Raw genomic sequence first — 27,804 nt, 5'->3', positions numbered from 1 at the left:
TATTCATTTGTGGTTTTTTGAGTTAAAAACCAATATACCTGGGAAGTCGAACCCTTGGGCCTTGAGTCGTTGAGGAGGCTGCCCTCAGTAGCCCAGCTTGTGTCCTAAACATTCTTAACCGGCCCAATATGATTTTGTAGTCCAAACTCCAAACGCGTAGCAGGACCACGAAGTTTCGCCTTTCGCGGTTTTGCTAAAACCCTTGAAACACCCAAACAACGATATTGATTCACCAACTCGCTCCTTCTCCCTCCCTCTCTACAATGGGGTTTTTCGACTTGAACGTACCTTACCAAGAATCAAACCCTAATTCCAAAACGACGCGCATTAGGCTGGTAATCAAAGCCATGGAACTTGGTTACACCGGGATTGCCCACAACCGAACGATGAGGGGCGTAATGTCCAAGCGGGATCAATGTACAATCCAGCTTCTGAATGTCGCTTCTCTCGTCAAGGTGGCTCCGTATTTAGCCTCCTCCGTGCAGCTCCACCGCGACCTTTTAGGTGTGCCTCGTACCTCTCCCTTCCGCCAGTACACGCGTATCACCGTTTACGCCGACAGCGTCGCTCAGGCTCAAGTTCTCAATAGCGGGAACCCTATTTTGAAGACATACGACTTGGTTGCTGTGAGACCCTTGAACCAGAGCGCCTTCGACTATGCGTGTGAGAAATCTGAGGTTTGTACTCGCTTCCAAGGAAATTTGATTTTGCAGCTGTGGTTGCATTTTTGTTTGACTATCTTTTGTGATCGGGGAGAGTGACAGACTTTTATTTTACTGCTTCAGCGTGCGTTTCTTATTCTTTAGTTTCTGTTTGGTTACTTGGCATTAGAAAGTTTGATCTTGGCTGGTAAGGTAACTGTTTCTGCCTTTTGATTTTCGAGTTGCCTCGAAATTGGATTGTTTCTTTGGCTGCTCACAAAGAAGAGGATTTCAAAATAAACAATCCAATTTTCTGAAGAGGAAAATCATTGAAATATTTCTGATTGAAAGAAACTGAATAGCTGAAATTTTCTGACACTTGTTTTGATTTCTGAGATTTGAATTATGATGCCTTTAGTCTTGAATTGTGATTTGGAGACTAATTAAGTGCACTTTTATAGGTCGATATAATTGCAATTGATTTCTCTGACAAACTGCCCTATAGGATGAAGCAGCCCATGGTTAAGGCTGCTATGGAGGTTTGACTTCTTTCTTCTTCTTGTGCTTTTTTTCGTAGTTATTTTCTTCATGATTTGTGGTTGTATTGTTGACTTTCTGTGATATTGGTCTGCAGCGTGGAGTTTATTTTGAGATAACTTACTCGGATCTTATCATGGATGTTAAAAAGAGGAGACAAATGATATCGAGTGCTAAGGTGAGCCATGACTTGAGACATGCAAAGCATGCGCTATTGATAGATAGGAATAAAGTTAAATTTGTGCCTCAGTATGGTGATTTTTTTTCATGCTATTTGTACTATTGAATTGCTTTAGTTCAAAAGTTTTTTTTTTAAAGCAAAAAAAAGAAGGAATTTTAGTTCTATTGTCTGTTTGTCAATGAAAAGATATTGTGGTGTTTGAGAAGCCTTGGCATGTGTAGTTCTTCCTCGAGGTAAATTTCAGCTCATGAATTTGCAGAGTAGGTAATTTGTGAAAAGGACATATATTCATTAAATTTTCTAGAATCAAATTATGATGCTTCAACTGATCATTGTTGGTTCTGAATTCCGTTTCAGTATACGTAGGCACCCTAATAATACATAGATATGCTTGTATAAAAGCTATAGTGGCAAGCTGTAAGCCAACATCATTAACAATCACTTATTTGCTTTTCGAGAATTTTAGGTGGGATCTTCAATGGTCTTCTGTCTGTGCATAGAAATAGAGAGTGAGCCTTGATGCAGAAGAGAGGTTGTTCTAGGTGTCATGAATTCAATTCATGTCAATAGTTTTCTCCAGGATTCAAATTTGTACATGTAGCACTTCATACCCATAGTACTCAGAGTGTGTGGAGCACAATGTGGACAACACATGTAGAGAACATTTATTCGAACATTGCAACTTCGTTGAGCACCCTATTATACTCATGTATTCAGTGTGATGAAAACTTTCATTTGCTTATGAATTTGCCTAGTATGATGGTTTTTTAGTATGTGGAAGACAAAAGATGGACACATTTATAATAATCTAGTACTAGGTTTAACTTATACTAAGGATTTTTTTGGGTATGTTCCCTAATATTTTCTTATGATTCGATATGTTAGCTGGTGTGGAGTTGAGGGATCTTGAAGAGGGGGGAAATTTGATCTTTTTTCTTTTCTTGATAGACATGGCTATGGAAGTTCAGTTCAGAATTGTTAAAGTAAGCTTCATATTCTGTATTTCATGCTCCATGTTTGCATGTAATATAGTATATTCCTTTCTATGTACGCCAGGAAATGTTTCATCATTTTAGATGTCAAGAGGGTTTAATCAAGCATAGATGGTTCTTCAGCTGAGTTCTTTTTCATGGCTTGCTTTTGTTCTATAGATTAAGCTTTTTCAATGTTTGGAAGCTTATCCAATGGAAAACATGTGGGCAAAATATGGAAATCATTTTGTCATTAGCGGAGGTTAAGAATAATAGGTTACATGCTCTTCCAGCGGTTTCCTTCATTGGTTCATTTCTCTTATAGGTGTTCTGATGCTTCAGAGTTTCTTAGGGTCCCCTTACATTTTTGACTGCCTTATTCTGATTGATACTCTTCTTCAATTCTCAAGGTGCCCGAGTCATGTTCACTATTCTTTCTTGAAACGTTGTTCTAATTTACTTTGGAGCATGTAGATTGGTGCTTCTACTAATGTCCTGGTCAAGATACATAGTAACACAAGGGGCCTACATATTAGCATATGCATTCCTCAAAGTTCAATAATTATTTATGCAAAATATTACCTATTCGTTAAACCCCGTAGGCCGTAGCTTGGAAATTGTATCTGCATTGAACTATCACTAATTGTCAGATTTAGACCATCAATTTTGTTATCGACCATATCTCATTTTCATCTCCAGTTTCTCTTAGCACCAAGGTAATCAACCTAGGTGATACAATTACGTTCACGATCATGTATTATACTATATGGGGGAAAGGAGAAACTTCAGATGCTTTGTTGTTACATTCAATTTCTTTTACTAGTTTGCACTATTTACCTACCATAAGCTCTTAAATTTGGACGCAGTGGAGAAATCTTTCAATCAGAAAGCCTGGATGACTAATGATTTTCCTCACCATGGAAGTTTGGTTTGAACTACTAAGTACTTTAATTCGCACTTATATATTAGCATATATGTTTTCTGAAAGCATCGTTATGGTTAACTCAAAGCATCCAGGCTAGAAATCCCTTAACTTTAATAGTTGTTAATGGCCCTGCATTACAAAAACAAAAGGCTGCTTATTTTTTCATTTTCAATAGAAAGTACTTGTAGTGTCACCACCTTAAACCAGATGTACAACCTCATTTACAGAAGTAGCTTTGTTGTGGTGGTTATTTTGCTTACTACTTTTTCTCCAATTAATTGTCGTAACAAATGATCTCTGTCGTTTTTCTAAACCTGCTTTTAAGAGGTTTGATTTCCATGTTTTCTGCAATTGCAATAACTTCAGGTTTGCCTTTTAGAATTCAATGAGAAGTTCCATTGTGTCTGAAGGGGTATCTTGCAGATCCCTGCACAATAGTTTTAAATTCTTTATTATCTGCAGGCCAATCTCATTGTGTGCCCTAAAGTAATCATACATGTAACCCACTGTTTGAACTTTCAGTTACTGGTGGATTGGACTCGAGGAAAGAATATCATATTGTCAAGTGGTGCACCTTCCGTCAATGAACTCAGAGGGCCACATGATGCTGCCAATTTGTCATCTTTGCTTGGACTCTCTATGGAGCGAGCCAAAGCCGCAATTTCGAATAATTGTAGGTATGACGTTGGACTAATTCCCTTTTGAGTCCCACTAGTATACTTTGGTAATTTCGGACGTTCTTCAAGCTACCTGCTCTCTTGTCTATCTGCAGGACTCTTGTAACCAAGGCTTTAAGGAGGAAACACTTTTTCAAAGAGGCCATCAGAGTCGAATACATATCATCTGGGCAACAATTGGAGTCTAAGAAATGCTGGTCTGAGGACTGGCTTAGATGGGATCCCATTTCTAGTGGGGAAGGGGATTTGCTGCTGGATAATATGGAAAAGTCCTTTTCTGCTGCTGATGGCCTAAACAAAACTGTGAAAGCTATTGATTTTGCTTCAATTGTTGACAGCATGCCATCACAGGGTTTTCAAGTACAGGATTTTATGCCTGGAGCAAAAGCTGTCACTCAGTCAGCAGAGAATGAAAAGAACTTGTTGGCTGCTTCTGAGGTAGTAAAGGTACCTGATGTAACTAAGAATGTGTTGGAACAGCCTGAGGGGCTTGTTCCCCCTGGTGTGGCTGCATCTTCATCTTATAACACTCCTTGGTACCAGAGCTTGGGTACTGATAGTTCTCAACAGTTATGTTTGCTCAACGATAATGCAAAAGCTTTTACCTCTTCAAGGGAAATTGTAAGATGTACCTACCAAGCTGAGGAAGAATCAAAAACTTCAAACAGCTCCAAAACAAGTTATCTTGAATTGCGAGAGTGTGCATCAAATTGTGAAGTAAACCCTGTGCTCCAAGAGGACAATTTGAGTTGTCGAACTTCAGCCATAGATACTGAATTGGATGTTGATGCGCAGGATACATTAGATGTCTCAATGCTAATTGAAAAGGTTAATTTTCCTGCTGCCACGATTGAAGAGTCAAGGATTTTACAAAGTCCTGATGTGATATTCAGTACACAAGATATTGTGATTCATAAAGATAGAATGGAGAGTGTTGATAGAAGTGGTGAAGATTCAGCTTTCGGATTGAATGAAGAGTTCAAGAGTTTGCATGGATCTAATGTAGTTTCAGGTACGAAAAGTGATGATGTTGTGATCAAGAAGGATGTGCATAAATGCGAAGTTACATCTTGTGCCTTGAATGACGAGTTCAGAAGTTTATTAAGTTATAACATAGGTTTAGGTACTGGAAATAATGCAGTGGATGAAGTTATGCTGGAGAATAATTTCAAGGAACAAGACGATATGTCAGTCTTGAATGACGTGCCCTTACAGGAAAATCTTCTAGGAAGAGGACAAGATGCTACTCTTGCACTCTCTGATACTATTGGACTTCTTGAAAGCCATGATGTTGGGGAACCTGTAACCAACTCCCGAGTTGGAAATCATGACTCCTTGGTACATGTGCCGGAGGCAAGGCAAGAACACAGAGCAGAAGCCAATACTGTGAAATCTCATTTGACTTCGTCTCCATCTTTATCAGGTACAAGTTATGCATCTTAGTTTTGGCTTCAAAGAGTAATTGTATCAACCTCTGGTCCTCTGTTTTATTTATGGTATATGTTGCTGTTCTTTTGTTTCTCACGTTGCCACATCTAGCTCAGGAATTCTCCCCGTTCTTTTAAGTCACTGCCTGCTCTTGTTTATTGAATACAGGGATGTCCATGGCAAGGCAGAGGAGGTTGCCGAGGCAACCTTCTTTATTCCCCTTCAAGCCCTTGCTGAGTCCTATATCATTCAAGAAGCGAGGTCGAAAATCTAAACGCAGAATCAAGCCAATGTGATTGAGGATCTATGTATTTTCTTTTTTTCAATTATATATTTTTAAATATTTATTTGCCTTTGTTTTATAGGCCGCAGAACATGTACTATAGTTGGGTGTTTACAATAATTTCCTATAAAGCCTCTTATTTTTCAGGCCCAGTTCAATGGGTCCGTGGCACGATTATCAGAACCAAGAGCCGGTGGTGTCTTCAAGTTGAAGCCCGCTACGTTTCATGGCTGCTTGTAGTTGTGGCAAGTGGTAAGTAAAGATTTATATATTTCCCTAAATTGGAGAAACCATTCTTGAGCTTTCCGGTTAATAATTATTTTTTTCAAAGAAATAATAATAATAACAACATAAGAGGTCTATTTTCTTTTTTCGTGTCATGGAGTCTGTGTTTTAGTTCATAGGCGGCCCCTACATATTATTGCTGCTCATGTGCTGCTGAATATTGTAGTTCAGTTTTTGTATGCGGAAGTGGGATTGTGTTGGTATATTGGTATTAAAATGGTCTCAAAGTTGCTGCGACTGTTCATCTGCTTAATCAACTGCTGCCATCATTATCATTGAAAACTCCTTTTTCCAAACTACTAGGGGTGGCATGGGGGGTTTGTCTATCATGGCATCTTGTCTGGGGTCCTAACTATAGCTAATCTCAACTCCCAGTAGAATAAGGTAAATGTGTTTTTTTGGGTAAATAAGCGGGGTGGAAGATTTCAACTCTGATACTAAATTGAGTATATGTTTTAATCATCTTGTATTTTGCTACCCCAAATCGAGTATATGTCTCAAACATCTCAACTAAGGTAATGGTGAATTACAAGTTGTTATTATCCCTATCATTACAATACACAATATTTTTCGATAATGTAAAGGTCGTAACCAACTTGCAGCATAATTTTCTATCTTAGAAGCGCCTACAACCAGAGAGACGAACATGTCCAAAGAAGTAAAAGTGAAAATTAATCATATTGAAGTCGATTTAAGCATTTACAAGAACCTAACTGAGTAGGACATTAAAGGTCATCAATTTAATTTAAACCTTCTTTCTTCTATAAAAAGGCCTTTTTACAACTTGGTGGGAAACACACCGCCGACCAAGAAGAAATCAAAGGGAGCCGTCCTTAATAAGTTAATCCCACCTCTATGGGTTTTCCGTTAAAAGTCATTTTTTTTCATAAAAAAAAGGGAGAAGGAAAAGTTTAGATTCAGATTGTACTTGCTGTTTTACGCATTGTCTCTCCTAATATGATAACATTTTAGTTCATGATTGAGTAACATGCATGAGTTATGCAATGATTAGCGAAAAGATGGTTAATTAACTTCGGTAATTACTTCTGATAAAGAATTGTCACTGTCAAAGGAAACACTTTTAAAGACTCCATCAAGTGATATAGTCTCATTGATAGAAAATTATGATAAGTCGATCTAGACTTTTGACAACCCTGCAATATCACACTAAATGTAGAGCATTAAGCTTAGGCATCGGTGTGATGCAGGTCAAGGAAGTTCCGATAGTCAAATCAGTTATCGGTAGGGTAATTTGTAGTGAGAGAAGTAAAATGTTTTTAGATGGTGATAGAGTTAATGAGATTGAGATTTCATGTATTTATAGTGTCCTGAGTCAAATGGTTGACATGTGTCGACAATACGGATGAGCCTTGAGCTTTGATTGGGACCAAAGGCCTTTGTGGGAGCTTTCTAGCAGCTTGAGCTTTGAGCTTTTGAGGAATAGATGGGCTTTTATGGACCTGTTGGAGCTGACTCTCATAGGCCTCCTTGTAGATTGGGCTTTAAACTCTCATGGGTCTAGCTGTCAATTGACTCGGGCCTTGGGTTTATTGAGCTTAACTTAGACTCTAGTGAGTCTAGTGTTGGCTGGATCTTAGGCCATGGGCATGCTCAACTTAGACTCTCCTTGGTCTAGTATCTGTTGATTGGGGCTCTCGTAAACCTCGTAATGTAGTTTCACTTGTAAATGGTTTTGGCCCATATATTGACCTTATTTACTTTTTCTTTGATTATCAAGCATTCTCCAATCCAATATATTCATCGAATAGCTAGACCAGTTATAAACTCGGGTCTCAATCCAACCCGCTCCACGCTGACAATAATCCAACATGTCCATTGGATAATTGGGCAGCTCTAAACTCGGATCACCAACTCAACCCGCTCCACGTTGAAAACAGGTAAGACCTAGCCGAAACTCGTGCGGGAAATAACGTCTAAAATGTTGGGCATGAGAGTTGAAATTGACTCCTCCCACATTTGCAAATGAGCTACTACAGTCAACTACACCATCCCATCCAACCAAAGCTTCTTTGTTTTCTCTGTAATGGTCTGTGCACTTGGAGCTATGTATACCAATACCAGCAGACTTTTGTCTGTCCTATACTGCCATCTGATGGATGTCCTTCAATATTTTCTATTTCTCAGTAGCCAAGTGAATGGTGTATTGCAAATTCGTTAACTACTCAATGCGTTATTGTAATTTTTTATCGTTCAAAAGGAATGCTCTGTTCCACATTCATGCAAGCAAGCACTGAAAAATAACATAAAATCAAGCTATATTCTCTTTCACAAATCATAATTAATTAATTAATTATAATTTCTTATACTCTCTTAATCAAGAAACCATGCAATGAAATCATGTAGGACTGGAGTAGGACCCAATTTGATATAAAGAATCAGAAATGTAAGAAAGAAACAGAGCTGCCTGGTCTGTAAAAATGTCTGGTATTGACATAATAATAATAAAAGGAACCATATTTACAATACAATACTAGGTAGATGCTTATAAAACACACTTGAATTACACAAGATGATGATTAGTAGTGAGAAACAAATTGAACAAATAATTCATTTATTTAATGTTTCACATAAGGTCATCTGAAGGGATTGAGTTGGCCGAGAATGCATCAATAAAATTGACCCAATTATCATAATCCTCGTCTTCTTCTTCCTCTCCAGTACTAACACTGTTGTGGCTCCATTGAAGAAGTTGTGGGTTCTTTTCAATTTCTTCGTTCCTAGCAAATCGTCCCCGGATGCGCGGCCTGCTATCTGCTAATGTTTTCCTGCATTCGTACTGTATTTTAAGAGGGGAGAAGAAGAGATCATTAGCACCTGATAGTAAGCTGAAGCGTTAATTATGTGACCAATGCTTGGGTAAATGACATTGGACTTGACACTTCTTTCTCATCATCAATCAATTGAAGAAGATGTAATTGCAAATGTGATACAAAAAACCATTTAATAGTACCATAGTCATGAGATGACAAATCTTTCTTTCTTTTTTTAACCGAGAAATCATGAAGCATGGACAAAATTCGAAGCCCATGCGAGTAAAGACCCAAAAGTGGGATAAGCCCACAAAACTAGAATTTCATAAAGAATATCCTTATTGGTTTGAACTCCCGGTCTTGAGCACTGTACGACCAGGCTATGGTTCATAAACATGATAAATCGCGGCCACCTTAGTATGTTAAGAATGTAGCGCAATTATATCTGCTAAAATTAGTACTCAATTTAGAGTGTAACTAAGATTGGATTTAGACCTTAATTTTCTTGTTGAAGTTTCTCTGGGTCCTCTTGGTTCTATACCTCTCTATCCTCTCCTTCTTCTCCTCTGGACTGTAAGGATATGCCTTACTCATTGATTCTATAATCGCATTACTCTCGCTCGTCAGTGGACTCTCTGACCTCCGCCCATGCTGTATAATTTAATATATAAAAAAAATTAACTCAATTAATCACAAATTAATACTGTATGTGGGCATTTAAGTAATTTCACCTCCAAATCACCAGTACTAAAAACCCTCCTGACTGGACCGGCCTCTGTTTCCAGGAACTCGAAATGACAACGAAATCCATTCTTTTGGAGGGAATGGCTGCTGATACTCCTCTGCATGTAACCCGGACTCTGAGTCCCGTAATTCGCCAGCGAACTCGGCGAGTTGTAGCAGCTGGCGCTAGACCCAGGAGTACTGCTACTACTACCACTAGTATTACCAGCTATCTCCGAGTTAAACGCCTTGAGAGCCACTGACTCGCTCAGTGGGTCGAACTCGGAGTACTCGGGAACCAGTAACGGAGTGGGAAGTGGTTGCGAAAGAGGAAACTGTGATGGCGCGGTGAAGTCGACGAGGTCGGCGCGTGGGAAGTTGTTACCATACATGGCGCGTGGAGTCAAAGAGGTTTAAAGAGGGTTTTAGGAGATTTTAAGTGAAAATGTTTTTGAGTGAAGAGCGTAGGAGTTGAGTGTGGACTACTTATAGCAGCGAAGGAAGGAGGAGATGACGTGGACAATGACGTAATTTCAAAGAAAAGCGTTGACCTTGGCGTTGTGTTCATCCCTTTAACTTTGGTCTTGAGTTAATTGGAAAAGACAGACAGAGACCCCTCTGCACTCCAAAACTCCAAACCTACAATTTGGTGATTATCTCCTTCCTGTTTCCTCTCTATTCATCAATGAGTAGTAATACATTAATCACATTGCAATTACACGATTAACGATTAATATAGGCTACGTCCACGAGATGCACCACAGTTTTTCCTATTTCAAGAAAGAGATATATGGTCCGTTTGGTGGACAATTTTAAGAGTAATATTAATGTTAACATTAAATCTGATCGTTTAAATGCTGATTAAAAATGGTTACAGATATGGTGCCTAAAATGCTGGTAATATTTGGTTGGTAGCGTTTTTGCTGTTGAAATTATTGTGGCAATTTACGTGTAGGGATATATGTTTTTAACTTATAATATATTGAAATTAATAGTCAAATAGGGTTAAAGAAGTAAATTTATATCAAATATCCATAAAATTATCTCAAAATTATTCAATCTTGAACAATTGCAAAACAACAATTTTGGGACACCAAAATTGTCTGGGAATTTGGACCACAAAATTACTGTTTGGTGCATCACCAGCATTAAAGCTACTAGGTAGCATTAATACTGGTGCAAAATTATGCACCAAACAAGCACATATAAACACGTGCTACAACATCGAAATTGCCTCACATGTCCCATGATCAAACTCCACAAAACCTATCAATAATATTCATTAGTTTTGATTTATATGTGTACAACTGGAATAGTTGAGTTGGGTCGAGAAGAATTAAGCAATTAGTATACATAAAAGCTCCACAATTTAGTGATTAAAATTAGCTTTTTATTGGAGCCTAATTAGCTTAGGAGACAAGGCTTGCACTGAGAAAATGCTTGTTTAATGGGTCAATCATTTTGAGACCCAATTGGTATGTATAAGTTGCATATTTTGGCAGAGTAGGATCGTTACACAATATTTTACTATTTCAAAAGTGCTGCTCTACTCCCCATTGATATCAAAGATCATTCCCAACTTCAACTTGCATCTGACAATAGAGTAAAAGTATGCCCTACCACTTGCTCTGTTTTTTACACTAAACAGAGCCCCCCCCATGTGAAGACCACACACATATTTTGTATACATATAACATATACGTACATACTTTTGAATTATGTTTGGAGAATTTATACATGATACTTACCGACTTGTTTGACCTTGACGTTTGATCGTCTAGCTAGAGAGTTTCTTGCTTGCATGAAAACATGCTTGATAGACTGAGTGCGCTCAAATCCACCATGATTAGAGATATCAAAACACAGATGGGCACCATGCATGTGTCATGTCATGTGTGAATTATACCACGAACAGGGGGACCTCAGTCACATATGCTCTATCATTTCAAAATAAAATGGTATCTTTTTATCAGTCGAGAAACCAAATTGATGGGTATTATGACTTGTAATGTTTAAATTCTAAGTCGATACATGCATTTGTTGCTCTGGGCCATGGGCCACATGTATTTATTCTTCATGGGCTATCATCAATGGTACATTGATACTTAGACCAAAAAAATGTGCCTTATCAGAGTGGCTCAGTGGATGCACTAAACTTAGATATTGTCATCTTTGGACTCCGGTTCTTTGTAGATATATTGATTTTACTCTCAAAATTTTTTATTTAAAACGTGTCTAGCTAAAATGTGAAAGAAGATAGACTTTTCTTTTAAACCACTCGGTTAGATTATGCAAGACCCATATCAGTTTTTTACTCTTGATATATGGTGCACACATTTATGCGCAAAAGTAACTAACTATACACAAACCTCAACGTTTCGGTTGTTGTTTGGTCAATAACCAAGTTGAACATAGTTGGAACCAATCGGGACCAAGACGCACATACAAATATACAATGTTAAGCTTTGACAACAATGATTCCCACCCACAATTCGACACACAAGGGAAGGAAAAGAAAAGCACTACTTCGTTATGTTATCAATAGTGCTCTGTTACCCAACTTGATGTACTCTGTTTTCAGAGTAACAGTGTTCTGTTTCTATTGTTGTTTTTCTTGTAGTTGATGTAATTGATGACAGTGATTTAATTGTTTTATCGGAAGCTAATTTCAGAGATGATTGATTTAATAGTTGATGTAAATGGCATAAAAAGAAAGAAAGAAAGAAAGAAAGAAAGAGAACTGATCGGAGATAAACAGAGACCCTAATTCCCCTGTTTTCAATTCTTTGAATTGGTAACTCAAAACTTACAATTACATCAAACCTATAATGGGTTTAATAAATTGTGAGCCTAACTGTGAAGCCAAGTCTATCAATTTTTATGCTTTGTATTCCATATTAAAGTACAAAAACGTCATCTTGAATTTCCAACTTTTCTAGCTATATATATATATATATATAGGAGAAAATGTGACCCTATAATCCTACATAGGAAGCAATCATGACCTTTTTTTCTTGTGTGGGAGGAGAAGAATCTAATTGGAAAAATAGTGAGAGGAAGGTGGGGGGTTTTGTAATCTTCTTGGGATGAAAAGTTAAAGCTTTTGACAATGAAATAGGGTGCGACCCAACACATTATGTGCATATAGGCCTTGTGGGTTTGCAAAAAATGTGGTCAACAAGGCACAGTTTTCGCCACTACAATTGAGTGATTTTGGGAACCATGTGGTTAATGTGCAATCAGTTTCAAGCCCGTGGATGTGAAGCAGCAATAATAATAAACTTCAAAAAAAAAAGAAAAGGTGAAAGCAAATTGAGCACTATAAGGCTTTAATTTCCATTTATGGTTAAACAGAGTACGCATACAAAGCCTTTTATATTCCTCTTATTTTGGATCATAAAGGGAGTCTTTGATTCCCACAACACTTTTTTATTCATTGTGTGGTAGGGCTGTACACCGGGTCGGTCCTTGGTTATTGGTTCGGGTTAGCTTCAATCCGAATTTTTTTAAAGGTCTTTAAACCCTATCAATTAGCCCTGTTTAGGATTATCGAATCACCCAGAAACTCTTAACAAGACCACTCCACAAATTTAGAAGGGGGTTATCGGGCCATTCTCGAGTTATAGGTCCGGGACCAGCTTGACTTGGTTTAGAGATGTTTATGTAAAGTAAGTCTGAAAATATAAAACTAACAAGAGATGTTTTTATTTTAAATAATATTTTTGAACTATGATAAAAGAAATATCAGAGACACAATCCTTTTAAGTATTTATCGGACCAGTTCGAGCCCATATCAATAAAAAAGGTTCAGGCCAACCTTATAAGACTCGGGTCAGGCAGGGTTAACGGATCGATCTACAACTCTTACAACTGGTCAGTGGCGGATCCAATGAAGACCCAGGTCGAGCCCACTCCCAGTTTTTGACAAAAAATTATTAAGTATGCTACTAAATACCAAAACCCCAAAGTAACCCATTTACTTTTAACACAAGCCTCAGTAGTAGGTTGTTTTTTTTTTTTTTTTGTAAATTCTTTATTTAGTAGTTTTCTTATGAATATTTGGAGTCTTAGAGACTTGGTTACCCAAATGCCAAAATAAGCCCACCCTCTTCCTATAAATTCTTGAACACCGTCACTAACCAAATCTATCCTCAAATCATTTTCTAGATCTGGCCTGTATGTGGTGACCATGTTAACTAATCATCACGAGAGTAAATAATAAAGCAGAGAAATGTAAGAAATATGTGCAAGTAGTTCTATATAATGTCAAATCTGATGTATATTTTATATATATATATATATATATATATATAATGTCAAATCTAGTTCCATTTCCGTCCCATCCAATACTATAACATTAATGGTGGTGTTGAAACAAAAAAGGGCCAAAAGTGTTTTATCATTAGCATACCTATTTGCTCTCTTGTTTTGGGGAAGCCCGGGGCCTGCTGTAATAAAATTACAGCAGGCCCCACTGTAATAAGCTTTTTTAACATTAAAAATTTTTATTTTTATTTTTAAAATTCATAAATATGTAGTGTTCATCGTAACGAACACAACGATATATTTTTTGTTAGAAACAAAAATCAAATTCAACATGAAAAAGGCACGACAATTCTACACCATCGGATATAAACTCAAAATATTCAATGTTTTGATCCCGATGAATTTGATTTTTGTTTCAAATAAAAAATATATCGTTGGATTCGTTATGAAAAATACTACATATTTATGATTTTTAAAAATAAAAATAAAATTTTTTATTACCTTAAAAATACATTACAGCGGGACCTGCTGTAATTTTATTACAGCAGGCCCCGGGCTTCCCTTGTTTTGGTTACTTCTTCTCTCTCTTTTTTCCCCCTCCATCATGAAATTATTAACCGCCTATTCGGTACGACGAAACCCAAAACAGATCAGCTGAAGGTGCCGCTTTCGGCTTCCGCTGTACCTCGTTAGGTTCCGCTGTACCTCGTTAGGTACAGTGGACAATAGATCCGCTGTCACCTTATTAGTTGCAGTGGACAACGAATCCGTTGACATCATGCCAACGGATCTGTTGACATCCCATAAACTCCGGATAGGAGCTTCTAGGATGGCGTTTATGGTTTTATTTTTTTAAAATTTTTTTGTGGGTCTCACAGTAATGATTGCAATTTGTTACTTTTTTAATAAGGGTTGGATCCACATGCATATTAACATTACCTGAAAAACAATTGATACTGTATTATTTTTTACTTAACATTTGTTTGGCTTAAAATTTCTTTATTAATTTTATTTTAAAAAATATTTACATTATTATTTTACTTAACAATTTTTTTAAAATTTTTTTATTAATATTTACAACATTATATTTTATTATTTTATTTCTTTTACTAATTAACATTTTTAGTTTTGATATAAAAACAATTTATAATTATTTTTAATAATAAATTATATTTATTAGTTTAATTTTAATAACAAAATGATTGAAAAATTATAAAAAGTTATTATTAAATTTAAGATAATACTTTTACTCAACAAATTTTCCACTAGCGTCATCTTTTAGTTCACTAAACACCTCACAACATATTTAACAGTTTTAAGCTCTGTTTTTTTTTTCCCACAGTTTTTCCGCTAGCATTGAAAATTAATCCAACCGACAACCGCTCTACCAAACAGACCCTAACAGAATAGAAGTGCTAAACATCTCAGCAACAGGACATTAAACAAAACCCGAATTTTTTTTTTCAGAATGCTTGCAATACCTACCCCTCTCAACATGTTATCATCAATAACATTATTAATGTCATCATATTTTCGTAACTAGGAGTCTATGATTATAACATAATGAACTCCAATCAATAGAATTCCCACATCAATGGTCATTTCAATACGATATACAGAGCATTGAGGATGTTAGTAGTTATCCTATCTCTAACTTTTGGTGGGAAGTTGACAAATAGTGATGGATACATGAGGCCAAGTGCTCACCCCAAGATAAGCATATTGTAGTCTTTTTCATGTGTGAAGACTCCAATCACTCACTTTCTACCCCTATGTGAATGAAGAAATCAAGAACAACTCACCCTAGAATAATTATAAGCCGATCAATGTCTACTTTTGTCACCGAAAGTAAGCTCAATTTGCTGCTTCTAGTCGCTGCACACAAATGAGAATCCAATTTTTGTTCGATTATTGATCCTCAATGAGTTGAAAAACACTAATAGTCAAGTTGAACTATAACTAGGGAGGTAATAATATTCGAGGGAGATTTTGGGACAAATGTTTGCAACTTCGCGTTTCATTTGATAGAAGCTTGACGGGTAAATATAAACTTTTCGTCACTGAATGATTTTTTAAATGTTTTAATTTAATTAACTTAAATTTCAAATTTGTTCCAGAAAGATCACTCGGACAGATTTTGAGAGTGTCGACAGTGTATGTGCTGAACAATTTAAATTTTAAAGGTCACATAATTAATTTTATTGCTTTTATTGATTTAAATAAATATTAAAAAAAATCCTCACACTCCCCGGGCATGACTCTGGGAAGTTCCTCGAACGTTGTCTGCGTCTGCTGGCGACGGTAAAAACCTTTATTAATGTAACACATATATCCTTAAATCTATTACAGTCGTTTTTTACTTGTACCCCTTACAGTAACTAGTTTTTTGTTGGCAATTGGAAATCTAGCTTTTTTGCCAGTGTCAATATTCCTCTTCACTACTTCATCGTACGACCTGTCATAGCATTATTACAGTGGTAATGAGGTTTCATTTTCTTTGCTTACTTTATATAATAATCACAAGGCGGGGCAGTTAATTCCAAAAAGGAAGATATGCTCTGTTTTTTTATTTATTTATTTGAGTTATTACATGGATTAATAATTATTATATAAAGCCAGTCGTTTAATTTAGTCCATGGGCCCAGGCTGAATAAGCCCAGCTACTTAATCACGAATTGTTTCCGTTTAAGCCCGGAATCCAGCTGGGTCCGTCCAACTGCCTAAAAGAGCCTGTGAGGTGTGAGCATTGCAGTCACCGATAGCCCATTTTAGACTTAGAAAAGGCCCATCATCTATCTAGGCCAGTCATTAAATTTAGTCCATGGGCCTAGGCGGTGTGTCGGCCTAGCTACCCAGTCTGAGTTGATTTGATTTGTTTGAGCCCAGTCTACTATCAACTGGGGGTCCTACAGTCCAAAAGAACCTATGCCCATTGCCCCCTCCAATAGTTGAATCTCAGGTAGAAGCTTGAATTAACACTAGCAAAAAATAGTTTGAGTGCTTGATGATGAAGTTGAAAGGATTTTCTCTTGATTTTTCACAAAGCTTCTCCAAGTTGAATGTGAGAGAAGACCCCTCTTTTGTGTCAATGCTCTCCTCGAATCTTTGAGAAATCTTTTCAACTAAAAAGGCCGTCACAAGCTCAACCTTTAGATCAAGATCAATCTTCAAGCTTGTCCCTTGAACATACTAGCTAAACTGAGCCGTAGGATATTGAAAGTTGTCTACAAATTTGGTCCCTTAAGATTGAACCCGTTGGACTTCAAAATCTCTCCACAATTATGTTGGACGCATGCCTTGTTTGGATCTATCAAAAATCCACATGTTAACTATATTGTCTGCTTTTGGGTTCTGATATATCGGATTATTCTCACGGATTTGTTCCTCATAGGCCCAGCAACTGAGCCTTGGCCCAAGTTACTTAAACCCATTAAAAAGCCTAGATAACATGTAGGAGTGAGTTTTGTCCATATAAACTACTCGGTTGGGACTTACCCAACCCAATCGATGTGGTATTATTTGTTCATAAGAGGATCAGCTTAGTAATTTATCTTGGATATGCTTCAACTTGAGATAAACACCAAACATGACCTATACGATATTCAGGAAAGATTGCAAAGACTAGGGATGGTAAAAGAAAACCGACCCGAGCACTATCCACAGGGTATCCGATCCATTTAAAATCCAAAAATCGATTCTATAGGGTTTGAAAACGGTTTTGGTTTTAATTTTCAAACCCGTCATAATTTTGGGCCGGGTTTGATTTTTGGTGCTGGATTTACGGTACCCAAACTGTATAATAAACGGTTAGGACACCTGACAGATATCCGAACCGACCCTATATGCTTAAATCTTAAAAATAATAATAGTAGAATGCTAGTGATGTCGGGTTTAGTTTTTAATACTGGGTTTAGGGTACCCGAACCGACTCTATATGCTTAAATCTTAAAAGTAATAATAGTAGAATGCTGGTGCGAGGGTTGGAACCCTCACTTGTACAAGAAAATACCTTAAGTATTTTACCACTCTGTCAATTGTCTTTGTGTTGCTATATAATCTTCTTAAATATATATTAAGTATGTTATTAAAAGTTTAGAGAAAATTTAAAAAAAATTAAAATGTTAAGTGGTAAACGGGTACTCGGTGTAAACAATTTTGGATTTGTTCTACAAAATTAGGGTTGTTGGTTGTTGCCTGCAAATTTAGTACTTGATGGCTGACATTAGATGGCTGTTGGTTGTTGGCTATTGCGACAAACTTTCTTGGTCAATAGTAATCAGGCTCCTTTTCAGGTATATCTTTTCTGCAAAATACTTTTGCTCGTCTTTAAATTGTTTTGTTAATTTTATTCATCTTTGCATACTATGTTATTTTTGACATCTTGCAAATGTAAGTGGCTTACTATTATGTTCCGATTGAGGTTCTTGTTTCTGAGTTTAGGACTAATGTTTGTCGTCGTTGCGGATTCAATGGTTTATAATAGATTAATTTCATGCTCACTAGTTTTAAGTCATTTGGACTCAAATCGGTTAAATTCTGGATAACTATAGATTCAAACCTTAATTGAGCCATATCAAGTCGTTTTCAAGACTGAATTTCCAGCATCATACTCAAATACATAATAGTGTCAAATTCACTTAGATTAGGTATAAACCTCACTTAGCACGCGTGATCACATCAGGTAAGTAACAAGGCAATGCAATATTCATTTAAATTCAAATAGCACACAAATGGTTTTAATATTATCAAAGTCAAACATATGGGCCGTCCAACAACATAGAATGAGAATGACATCTTAACTGAACAAAAAAATTACAGGAGGAAGAAGAACAACAGCATAGAATGAGAATGACATCTTAACTGAACAGAAAAATTACAGGAGGAAGAAGAAGAACAGTTCAAATTTCAAAAGGTACAAATAATACAACACTCTTCATTTCGTAATAATCAAACAGAAGGCATTCTTCAATGAATCTGTAAAGACGCTATCCACGAACTGCTGCTAGTAGTGCTTGTGATTGCTTCTCATACTGGAATCCATTATCCTTAGAGTCATCAGCGGACCACACAAAGATACCATGAAGTTGGTTCTGACTCTTGAGCCTTCTGCAGGCAGTGAAGAAGCCATTAGATGGTGACAAACCACCACCATTCCCATCACTGCTAATGCTCACTAACACCTTACTGCCTTCATAGTTACAGGTCTGTGTCTTGAAGTAGCTCATAAACTGAGATACTGTGGTTCCTTCATCATAGGCATAAAATTGGAAGTTCACATAATCGATAAGGTGCCCGTAACTCTTCCACAAAGCTTGGTAATGGCTCTGAACTTCATCATCATCGAATGGAGCAATTGAAGCAAATTTGATTACTTTATTTTTCTTGAGGGTTGTTATAAGCCTTCCAATACACTCAGAAAAGACGCCTGGAGTGGAATTGAAGTGCTCGTAATCGATGTCAATTCCATCGAGCTTAAACTGTTTGATGATATGCGTGAGTGAAGAAACAGCGTTAGATACCCAAGAATCTGTTGAGGATGGTTTGAAGTAAGCAAAGCCACCCGCCACACTATCCCCTCCTAAACTTAAGGCCACTTTGACATTCGAATGGCGACTCTTGATACAAGAAACTTGAGAGGGGCTCAGATTATCGGAGTCCCAGAACACGTTGAATTTTCCGTTGGTGGGAGAGGGAGAGCTGGAGGTGTCATAGTCAATGGCAAAGGAGAGAATGAAGTGGAATTCAACATTTGGGTTAATAGGGACATCGGTGAACTTAACGTTGTTGAACTCTGCTCCTATGTATTCTCTGAAGAGGTTTGAGCTTGTAGGAGCTGCGTCAGTTGAACTATGGAATGGGAGAAGAGCTTGAAGGATCAGAAGGGCTATGAATAGCGTGGAAAACTCCATTGCTAGTGGAGGGCTACTTGATCTATTGGGTTGGCTCTGATTGCTAGAATGTGCAAGGTTCTTATATATAGTAAAAAGTACAAAACTCTCGAGTCGAGGAAAGGAATGACTGTTTGTCTGCCATGGCTGTCGTTATACGTACCAAAGAAGACAAAGATCTTTTCAAGTTTCTGTTGAAGACAAAAGTGGATAACTTGCCCTTCTATTTGAATAGGCAATGATACCGTAAATTGAGGATTCTGGCAGTTTTGCGTTGATTTTCTTGCTTGATTGCTTGTGCGACTCTGCTTCAGACATTAAGACTTTTTTGTATTACTTAGTCTCTGGAATGAAAAGTGGGGTCCCATAAAGGGGGTTGGTGGTTGCCGGCAACCCTCGGAGCTAATTGACCGGGCAAGGCAAGGATACAACTGTATCTTCTCTTCTGTGTAGTTTTCAAACTTTCGTTACTGTGATATATATAGAGATACATATATAGTAGGACTCAGGAGCAATCAGATATGTGAATACTGAGTAAATAATTGTCAATAATTATTGTCTAATTTGAAGCATCAATTTGGCTAGACTCACAAAATTTTGGCCTTTAATATCATCCTATACTCAGTCAAATGTACAAGTAACCTTTCTGTGTGGCACACAACTTGAAGAAGAATAATTCCTGCTTTCTGACGTAGCTGGACATTGCGCCTGCAACATAGAAGTATTCCGTTCTCGTCAGAAAATCTCCACATATCACAGGCGTACAAGAAATGGTGAAGGAAATGCGTAAATATCACTAAATACCAGTTGCTTATCCCTTCATGTTTTGCCACACATCCAACTCAACAAAAATCATCAGGTTTCATCAAGAGACATTTGCACCAAGAAAGAACAAAAAAAAACACAAAAACACGACATTCGCAAACATGATATTTTAAGAGACATTTCATAAAACACATGTTAGGTTGAAAACCACATTATGGTTGGAAGTTTAACTATATCTTCACTATCATCCTGGAGTTTGTTGGTGCTCAATCAAATGCGCTGTTGAACACAATGGAATGACTTCCATCATCTAATGACTAAATTAACTATATCCCTATCATCCCTATAATCAAATATATCCCCATCCTGTAACGAGTACATTATTTTTTTCCTTCGAGTGTGTCTGATTAAGAACTTGGCATAAGCCATTTTGTTTGATCAACAACATGGATAACTTTCTTCTTGACTGACCATCAACCATCGTATCATCCTCACGCAACCTAATCCCAACAACTCAGCTTCACCAAGCTCGGGATGCCAATTTGCACCAAAAAGGTACATGTGGGCCAAAAGAAGCATCAGCAAGACAACAACCCTCGAGATTGACTTGGCTGACTTTCAACCTGATCAGGATATGGCATTAAAAGACCCTAAATCTAATCAATGCTTTGCATAACCACTATCTTATAGTTTAAGACAGTAAGTACTGTTAAGTTCATATATTTTTCAAGTTCCACATCTCAGAAAATGGGAAGGAATTCAGGTTAGGTCGTGAGAATCATATCCAGAACTAAACAAAACAATAAAGAGCAGAGGAATGGGCAACAGGGCAAGTCAGCAAGTGGAAATGCTCGAGTCCAAGGAGGTTGCAAAGAGGCCTGCAGGCAATGAAGGATAGTTCTTGCAACTCCTGTGTAGACGTAAAGCATTCTTATGTTCCAGGCTAAACACCCAGAATAAAAACATTTGCACCTAAAATATTTGAACTTACAAAAAGCTTGACAAAGAAAAAGCTCATGCAGCTGTCTTTAAAATTCCAGAAACCTCCTACAGTGTTCCGACTCTGTCATGTATTTGTTTCATTGAAAATATAGCCTTCAAAAAAATAACAAAGGAAAAAAGACGAAAAACAACAGGAATCGGGACACATGTAAACACTCAATAAAATGTTATAATTTTCTTAAAATAAGGAGAGAAAAAAAACTTATAGAAAAAAGCAGAAAAAGAATACCCACATGTAAAAGCAGAAAAGTATAAAATCGAGAACTACCTGAATCCTCACAATAAGCTGGTACTTAAAAGTTCAACTGGCCTTTCTCTTCCAAAAGTTTCATCATCAAAATCTTCATTTGTAGAATTTTCTTGACATAGTAATTTGTCCTCACGAGTTGGATTTAAGTTTATTCCCTCCCAGATTATTGGCTGGCCTTGATGCAGGTTACCTGGCTGAGACCCTTGACCAGTATCAACATTGTCCTCAACAATTTGTCTCACATCATTAAAAGCATCTACTCCTTTATCATCATCGATGCACGGCTCAACATTGTGATCAAAACCCATGTCGAATCCTGATTGATCACCAGCACCATGATAAGCAACTGTTACTGTTGTCTGATCATGTTGGTCAGCAGGATCCTTTTTCTGTCTCTTCCATTTCTTTGTTGATGATGTACCATCATCTTCGAAATCTTCTTCTTCTCTTTCTCTGTGCAAATAAACCCATAATTTCCTTTCCGAATCATATTGCACACAAGGATCACGTTCATAATGCAAACGATCCAAGGCCCCACTAACAACTTGATTCACTTGTGCATCAGAAACATCTTCAACAATATACTGAGAATCTCTTATCAAGGTACAAACATCTGCCCTAGTACCAATACTTCCAGGCAATCTGGCAGCCGCATCTCTCACAAGACAAAGAATGGTAACATGTGGTGGCCGATCTCGTTTCAGCATAAAATGATCTCGGGCTTTTGAAGTTGGCTTACCACCACATCTTCTCAATGGAGCAACAATAGACTTCTTACCATCAGCAGCAGTGTAAGAAAAAGCCCTGTCAGGAATTGAGTACCTTAGAAATTCCTCTTTACGGAAATAAGCCCTCACTTCTTCAGAACTTGGGCTGATTGTGTTTTGACTCTTCTGAGCTCTTACATCCCTAAACCTTTCTTGCTCATCCAGGTTACACTGCATTAATGATAATGGAGGAGCAGGAAGACTCCCAATTTGTTGAAGGGTCTCTTGACCGCTTTTGAGCCAATTAGCAGATGTATCAACCAACTTTACAAGCATTTTGTGAGGAAGACCCCAAGCTTCAGGAGAGGTTACCTCTTCAACAGAGTCATGATCAGAAGAACTATGCAAAACTGGACCAATCCAAGACCAACTTTTTGTAGATTTCTCATAGACTACAAGTGCCTTCCAACCCTTTGCTCCTAAGGGTGCTGTTTTGGATGAAAATATCTTCAGAACTCCTCTAACTAAATCCTGAAGAGGCTCTTGTGTTTCAAGAATACAAGGATCTCCTGGGTTTAATCTTACACGGTTTTCAATCTCATGAATAATAAGAGAAGGGGCATTTGATTGCCCAGTACTGTCTGACTTACCGACAATCAGGTTCTCTTGAGAAATAATCCCATTCGAACTGCTTTCATGTTTTCTGTTCTGCTCATCCCCAACTTTTCCAACCTCTAACGAATCTTCTGGAAGTGGGGTAATCATTGCCAAGCGGATTGCCGAAAGAAGATGTATAATGGAGAATGAGAAGCCAGAATGAAATGTGGGCGTAATTGGAGTATAAGGTTTTTTCTGAGGTTTGGTTTCCAGTTCAACTTCCATCATTCCCATTTCTGTAGGAGGGGCCTCAGAAGGTGTCATATCCATTGCACCAAGTTCAATCTCTGATTTCCTTTTCCCCTTTTTCTTCATCAAAGTGAAGTTATCAAATTGAGGATGAAGATTAGCCTGCATATTACCAACGCCGCCTCTTCCATCCAGTTCTGCCATTTCCCCCTTTGCTTTTCGTTTTTTGGTCACTGAGTTGCACCCCAGTAATGAGGCCTCGGATTTTGCTAATCGATCATCTGCGTGACTTTGAATGCTATGCTCTTTCTTCCCCATTCTATTCAGTTTTCTATCATCTGTCAATAACTGTTCAAGTGAATCATCCTCCTCCTCAACAGGACCATGAAAGAACTCCCCTTTCGATCTTCTCTCCGGAGGAGACGGCTTTAATGATGACATGTGTAAACCAGCACCAGAATCCCCTCGTACCTGGCCATTCTTGCCCACTTTGTGCTTGTATTTCCTACCAAAATCATCCGTGGATTTATCCAAGCTAGAAGCCAAGTTGCCTTCCAGAACTCTAGCAGCAGAATTATGCTTGGTGCTGCTATCACGAATCTTACCCTTCTGTTTTGCTTTTGAAAAGTAGTTTTTGGTTCCCGACATATGCCCAAGCTCACTGAAGCCAACCTTCTTTTTGGTGAAGCGAGTGGCCCCATCAAGAGGCTGTGCATTCTCCTGCAAGTTGGCTTTAGTTAATTTACCCTTTTTAGAATCAAAGACAGACTTTGACATAGATGATAAAGAACATTCCATAGGGTAACTGCTCCCCATCATAGGATTAATGAAATCATCATCAACGTCATTCAATTGCTCAGATGACTCTGATTCTGTCTCTTCACCCACAAACATTCTGTTACCTCTCAATGCTGGTCCGCCATTCTGTACAAGGTTTCCTCTCATCTTCTCCTCAACTGATTTTGCTCTGAACTCAGAATAAGATTTAAAGTTGAGATCAGGAGACTCCCTTCCCATCTTCCCTTTCTTGCTTTTAACATTCCAATCATCCAGTTTGAATGAGGAATCAGCAGAACACGTTTCTCCTTGGTTTTGGTCATGCAAAAAATGTTCGGCAAGATGCGGAGATCGGCCTTTCAGACTCCTCATTTGATCACCAACAGCAAATTGCTGAACTTTCTCAGGATACTTTGCCTTTTTGGCAAGATCATAAGAATATCTCATATGGGGTTGCTTTCCTGAGAACAATGTCATCTCGGACTGATGGTTTGCATTCTTGTTCCTACCATGGGCATGTGAATCATTCCTGGAAGAGAAAGGGAGAGCCATGAAGCTGTCAGTGGCTAATTCATCACTTCTCAATAGATCACGCTTCTTTCCCACTCTCATAAACTTTGAACTATCTATCAAACTACCACGTGCAACATCTCGATCTCGTGTGACATTCCCTCCACCCAAAGGGTCTTGAGCATCATCATCAATCCCCAGCTGCTCCCTCATCCTAGGGGCTGACCCTGAATTATACCCTAATGCTTTATTCTGTCCAGGAATGGTAGCTGCTGAGCCATATGGCCCAGAATTAATATCCAATCCAGGGATAATACGAGGATAGTGGTCCATGAGCTCCTTTCTTGAAGTCGTCTTTGACCTGGCCAACTTCGGTGTACCTTTTGGATTCTGCTTTCCATGTTTTGAGGCTTCAAGAGCCACTGGCTGTCCTCGCAAGGGGAATTCCAGATTTGAACCCTCATACGAAGGATGATGACCCAACTTCTGCCCACCTCTCCTGTCTTTAACCCTCTTGCTCCACAACACAGCACCAGATTCCTCTTTTCCAGAAGAATCAGCCTCCAGAAACTCCATTTTCTCATACATCAAACTCTTTTGACTCCTCATAATATTCAAAACACGGACCTTCTCATCAATACTATACCCCTTGCAAGTAAGCCAGGCATCTCTCATCTGACACAAGTAACTAACCATGTTATTCTGATGGTTCCTCAAAAGATGGTAGTGTTGCCGTTTCTGAAAGAAATTAAAACCCTCCCTATAAAGGGTGACCCTTGGCTCGCACAGTCCTCCCTTCAACATATCAAACAACTTCTTAACAGGACTTCCAAAGTGAAAATTGCCACCCGTAAAAAGCTCCTTCAGGGTACACATATACATCTCCTGATCCAGGTCAGGTAAGTACTTGGTAAGGCTAAATCTTTCCTCCTCACTCAAGCACTCATTCCAAACATCAACAGACAAAATGTCCTCCAGGCCCAGAAGATCATACAGGTCAAAGGGCACACTGCAAGTCAAATTCCCAATTTGGCAAAATTCTGCCCCGGTCTCACCCAATTCTAACAAATCAAAGTCATCCGACCCTGCCCCAGAATCAGCATCGTCAAAATCATCATCGTCGTCATCTGATTCAATAGCAGAACTTCGACCTTGAAGTTCATCCTCATCACTGGAAATGGACTCTCTACTACCAGCAGAGAACTCCGAATCAAATCTTGAAACCTTGAAATTATTCTTCTCAATTGCCATGACTCATAAGCAAACTAAATCACCCTCCACACAACGACAATCACAACTACAGCTCCAATAGTAACTTCCGTACCAAATAAGGAATGAAAACCCTAGCAGGAACGAAAATTTAGATTCTCAAAAAATTATCGAGTAATAATACCAAAAATCGCCAATACAACGTCTCATAGAATCCAAATCCAGTGTACTTCAAACAAAAATTACAATATGAAAAACAAAAAAAAAATGCGATTGATTAAACGGAGAATACCTCACTGGACTTCTCCGAATATATTAATCAAATTGAAGCACGGAAATCGACGCATGGAAGATTACTTGGCGAAGGCATCGATGGCGAGGAGCAAGAGGACGCGTTGTTTCCTAGAATCTATGAAACCCTAGGAGAGAGACGCTTATTGTATATAACAAGGAAAGAAAGTGAGAGGGGGCTGTAATGAGAGAAGAAGTTGACAGGGGTGGTGAAGAAGACGATGGTGACGTGGAATTATGTAGTCCGTCTGATGAGAGAAGAGGTTGAGAGAACAAAAAGACGGAAAAGGGCACAGGGAGATAGAAAGAGAAGAAAACGTATGTCCAGCGTGTAGAGATAGACAGAGATGGAGGGAGAGGGAGGATGGAAAAGAAGGGTTGAGAAGGAGATGATGGTGACTCAGTGAGTCGGGATGTTGGGAATCGTTCCGAGTCATGTTTTTTGGTTCTGAATTTTTTTTAACAAGTTCAGTTCCGGCCGTTGGATCCTTACCACACTTCTTCTTAAGTAGTTTGTACTTTGTACTTTGGAGCTCACAATACATTATGCCATTATGGGACATCTGGCACATACTTGTCCTGGATGGGCCAAGATTCTCCACTGTGTACGTTTGTAGTAGTTTGTCACTTCAACTCTCAACTCTAGAGCCCAGCCCATGAACCCATTTAGGAATTAGGAGAGGGAGGGACGGAGAGTCCAATTTCTGAGGTTCCTTTAGTAAGCCCTTATGAAGTCCAAACAGGGTCTAAAGCTTGGGGTTCCTTTAGTAAGCCCAAATCCCGAAGGCTTTTTGTTGGAACCTTATTCTTTGGCAACTGAATAAAGGCCGAAACCTTTTCGAAGTTCTGGCCTTTTGAGCCCTTTTTCTTTATAATTGGGCTTCGAAAGTAAAGGATTGGGGGCCCAAGTTGCTGCTTAATGTCTAGCCGCAACCTTTTGGCAAAGTGTTGATCCAGTACGTCATTTAGCACTACAACTGGGTTTAGAACAACAACTGGCCGCTCCGCTGCAAGCCTGCAACCTCGTATCAAGAAGTGTTAGCTTTTTAGGTTGTATAGTGATTGGAGTTCACGTGTTCTGTTTAGTCAAATCCTAGCTAATATATAGCCTCTGAGTCCCTTTCTGTCATAGAGGCATCCAGAGTTTTTTTGTCAATCCAACAATCCGACACAAATTATATCCCAATATAACGCTCGGACAAAAATATTTCTCAATCTAGTACTACATGTCATTTAGAGTGATGTGTTTTTTACAAAATTTATACGATCATGCCATCTACGATGACGGGATCTATTTTTTACCATTCACGCCACCCATTGTGGAGTGAATATAAGGAAAAAAAAAGTCACGCCAACCTAGTTGACGTGACTATCTAAAAAATGACAATCACGCCAACTAGTTTGTCGTGACTTTAAATTAAAAAAAAATAAATTAAGTCACGCCGTTATTAACGGCATGACTTAGTCACATGTTCCTATCAACAAACGCGAGCCATAAAAACACAAACAACCTTATCTCTCCACTCTCTCCCCCACCCACACCGACGCACACACCAACCGCCATCCATCGACTGAAGCCCCTCCCGCCGGTGAAGCAACCACGACCGGTCTTCAGCGTCACCGATCTGTGACTTTCCCATCCACATCACTCCCTTCTAGTCTCGTGTAGCAAGAGGAGAGAGAGACATTGTGGGTTCATTTTTTTATTTTATTGCAGTTTAATTGATTGCACAAAAGGGATATGGTGTTGTTTTATGGTATTATTTGTTAAATTTGTTTGCTTTTAATGTTTAAAATAGATGGTAAACCATATGTTATTTAAATTTTTTATGTAGAGAAAAAAATGGTATTTATGAGGTTATTTGAGATTG

At 38.2% G+C, this 27,804-nt stretch overlaps 4 protein-coding genes across 5 annotated transcripts; 1 reads left to right on the top strand and 3 right to left on the bottom strand.

Annotated features, from left to right (window-relative positions):
* The first annotated feature begins 3 nt into the window (after window positions 1-3).
* On the top strand, window positions 4-6,163 carry LOC119992296. 2 transcript variants are annotated; one of them, XM_038839004.1, is made up of 7 exons: window positions 4-677; window positions 1,103-1,180; window positions 1,276-1,356; window positions 3,778-3,932; window positions 4,028-5,355; window positions 5,529-5,668; window positions 5,791-6,163. In XM_038839004.1, exons 1-6 carry the CDS (start codon window positions 264-266, stop codon window positions 5,654-5,656), a joined length of 2,184 nt encoding a protein of 727 aa, XP_038694932.1. In that variant the 5' UTR covers window positions 4-263; the 3' UTR covers window positions 5,657-5,668; window positions 5,791-6,163. The 2 variants fall into 2 exon arrangements, with proteins under 2 accessions (XP_038694932.1, XP_038694930.1); XM_038839002.1 differs by having other exon boundaries at window positions 8-677; window positions 5,529-6,163.
* A 2,191-nt stretch (window positions 6,164-8,354) lies between these two features.
* On the bottom strand, window positions 8,355-9,873 carry LOC119992125 (zinc finger protein CONSTANS-LIKE 4). The gene is made up of 3 exons (XM_038838769.1): window positions 9,431-9,873; window positions 9,195-9,350; window positions 8,355-8,725 (listed from the first exon to the last, which is right to left on the bottom strand). Exons 1-3 carry the CDS (start codon window positions 9,812-9,814, stop codon window positions 8,513-8,515), a joined length of 753 nt encoding a protein of 250 aa, XP_038694697.1. The 5' UTR covers window positions 9,815-9,873; the 3' UTR covers window positions 8,355-8,512.
* Window positions 9,874-18,408: 8,535 nt separating this feature from the next.
* LOC119992061 (chitinase 2-like) lies at window positions 18,409-19,809 on the bottom strand. The gene has a single exon (XM_038838672.1). It carries the CDS (start codon window positions 19,595-19,597, stop codon window positions 18,674-18,676), a length of 924 nt encoding a protein of 307 aa, XP_038694600.1. The 5' UTR covers window positions 19,598-19,809; the 3' UTR covers window positions 18,409-18,673.
* Window positions 19,810-20,081: 272 nt separating this feature from the next.
* LOC119992058 lies at window positions 20,082-26,421 on the bottom strand. The gene is made up of 3 exons (XM_038838668.1): window positions 25,935-26,421; window positions 21,612-25,776; window positions 20,082-20,284 (listed from the first exon to the last, which is right to left on the bottom strand). Exon 2 carries the CDS (start codon window positions 25,682-25,684, stop codon window positions 21,620-21,622), a length of 4,065 nt encoding a protein of 1,354 aa, XP_038694596.1. The 5' UTR covers window positions 25,685-25,776; window positions 25,935-26,421; the 3' UTR covers window positions 20,082-20,284; window positions 21,612-21,619.
* Window positions 26,422-27,804: the final 1,383 nt, after the last annotated feature.

The sequence above is a fragment of the Tripterygium wilfordii genome, chromosome 22 (genome assembly GCF_013401445.1).
Source record: "Tripterygium wilfordii isolate XIE 37 chromosome 22, ASM1340144v1, whole genome shotgun sequence".
NCBI lineage: Eukaryota > Viridiplantae > Streptophyta > Magnoliopsida > Celastrales > Celastraceae > Tripterygium > Tripterygium wilfordii.
Note: the sequence above shows the minus strand (reverse complement) of the source record. Positions and strands in the feature narration are given on the sequence as shown.

Excerpts from the sequence above, each read along its gene's own strand:
- LOC119992061 (XM_038838672.1), bottom strand. The coding sequence starts at position 19,597 with ATGGAGTTTTCCACGCTATTCATAGCCCTTCTGATCCTTCAAGCTCTT.
- LOC119992058 (XM_038838668.1), bottom strand. The coding sequence starts at position 25,684 with ATGGCAATTGAGAAGAATAATTTCAAGGTTTCAAGATTTGATTCGGAG.
- LOC119992125 (XM_038838769.1), bottom strand. The coding sequence starts at position 9,814 with ATGTATGGTAACAACTTCCCACGCGCCGACCTCGTCGACTTCACCGCG. Across the intron at positions 9,351-9,430 it reads TTAGTACTGGTGATTTGGAG|CATGGGCGGAGGTCAGAGAG; the intron begins GTGAAATTACTT and ends TAAATTATACAG. Across the intron at positions 8,726-9,194 it reads ACTTCAACAAGAAAATTAAG|TACGAATGCAGGAAAACATT; the intron begins GTCTAAATCCAA and ends CTTAAAATACAG.
- LOC119992296 (XM_038839004.1), top strand. The coding sequence starts at position 264 with ATGGGGTTTTTCGACTTGAACGTACCTTACCAAGAATCAAACCCTAAT. Across the intron at positions 1,181-1,275 it reads TGGTTAAGGCTGCTATGGAG|CGTGGAGTTTATTTTGAGAT; the intron begins GTTTGACTTCTT and ends ATTGGTCTGCAG. Across the intron at positions 3,933-4,027 it reads GCAATTTCGAATAATTGTAG|GACTCTTGTAACCAAGGCTT; the intron begins GTATGACGTTGG and ends GTCTATCTGCAG.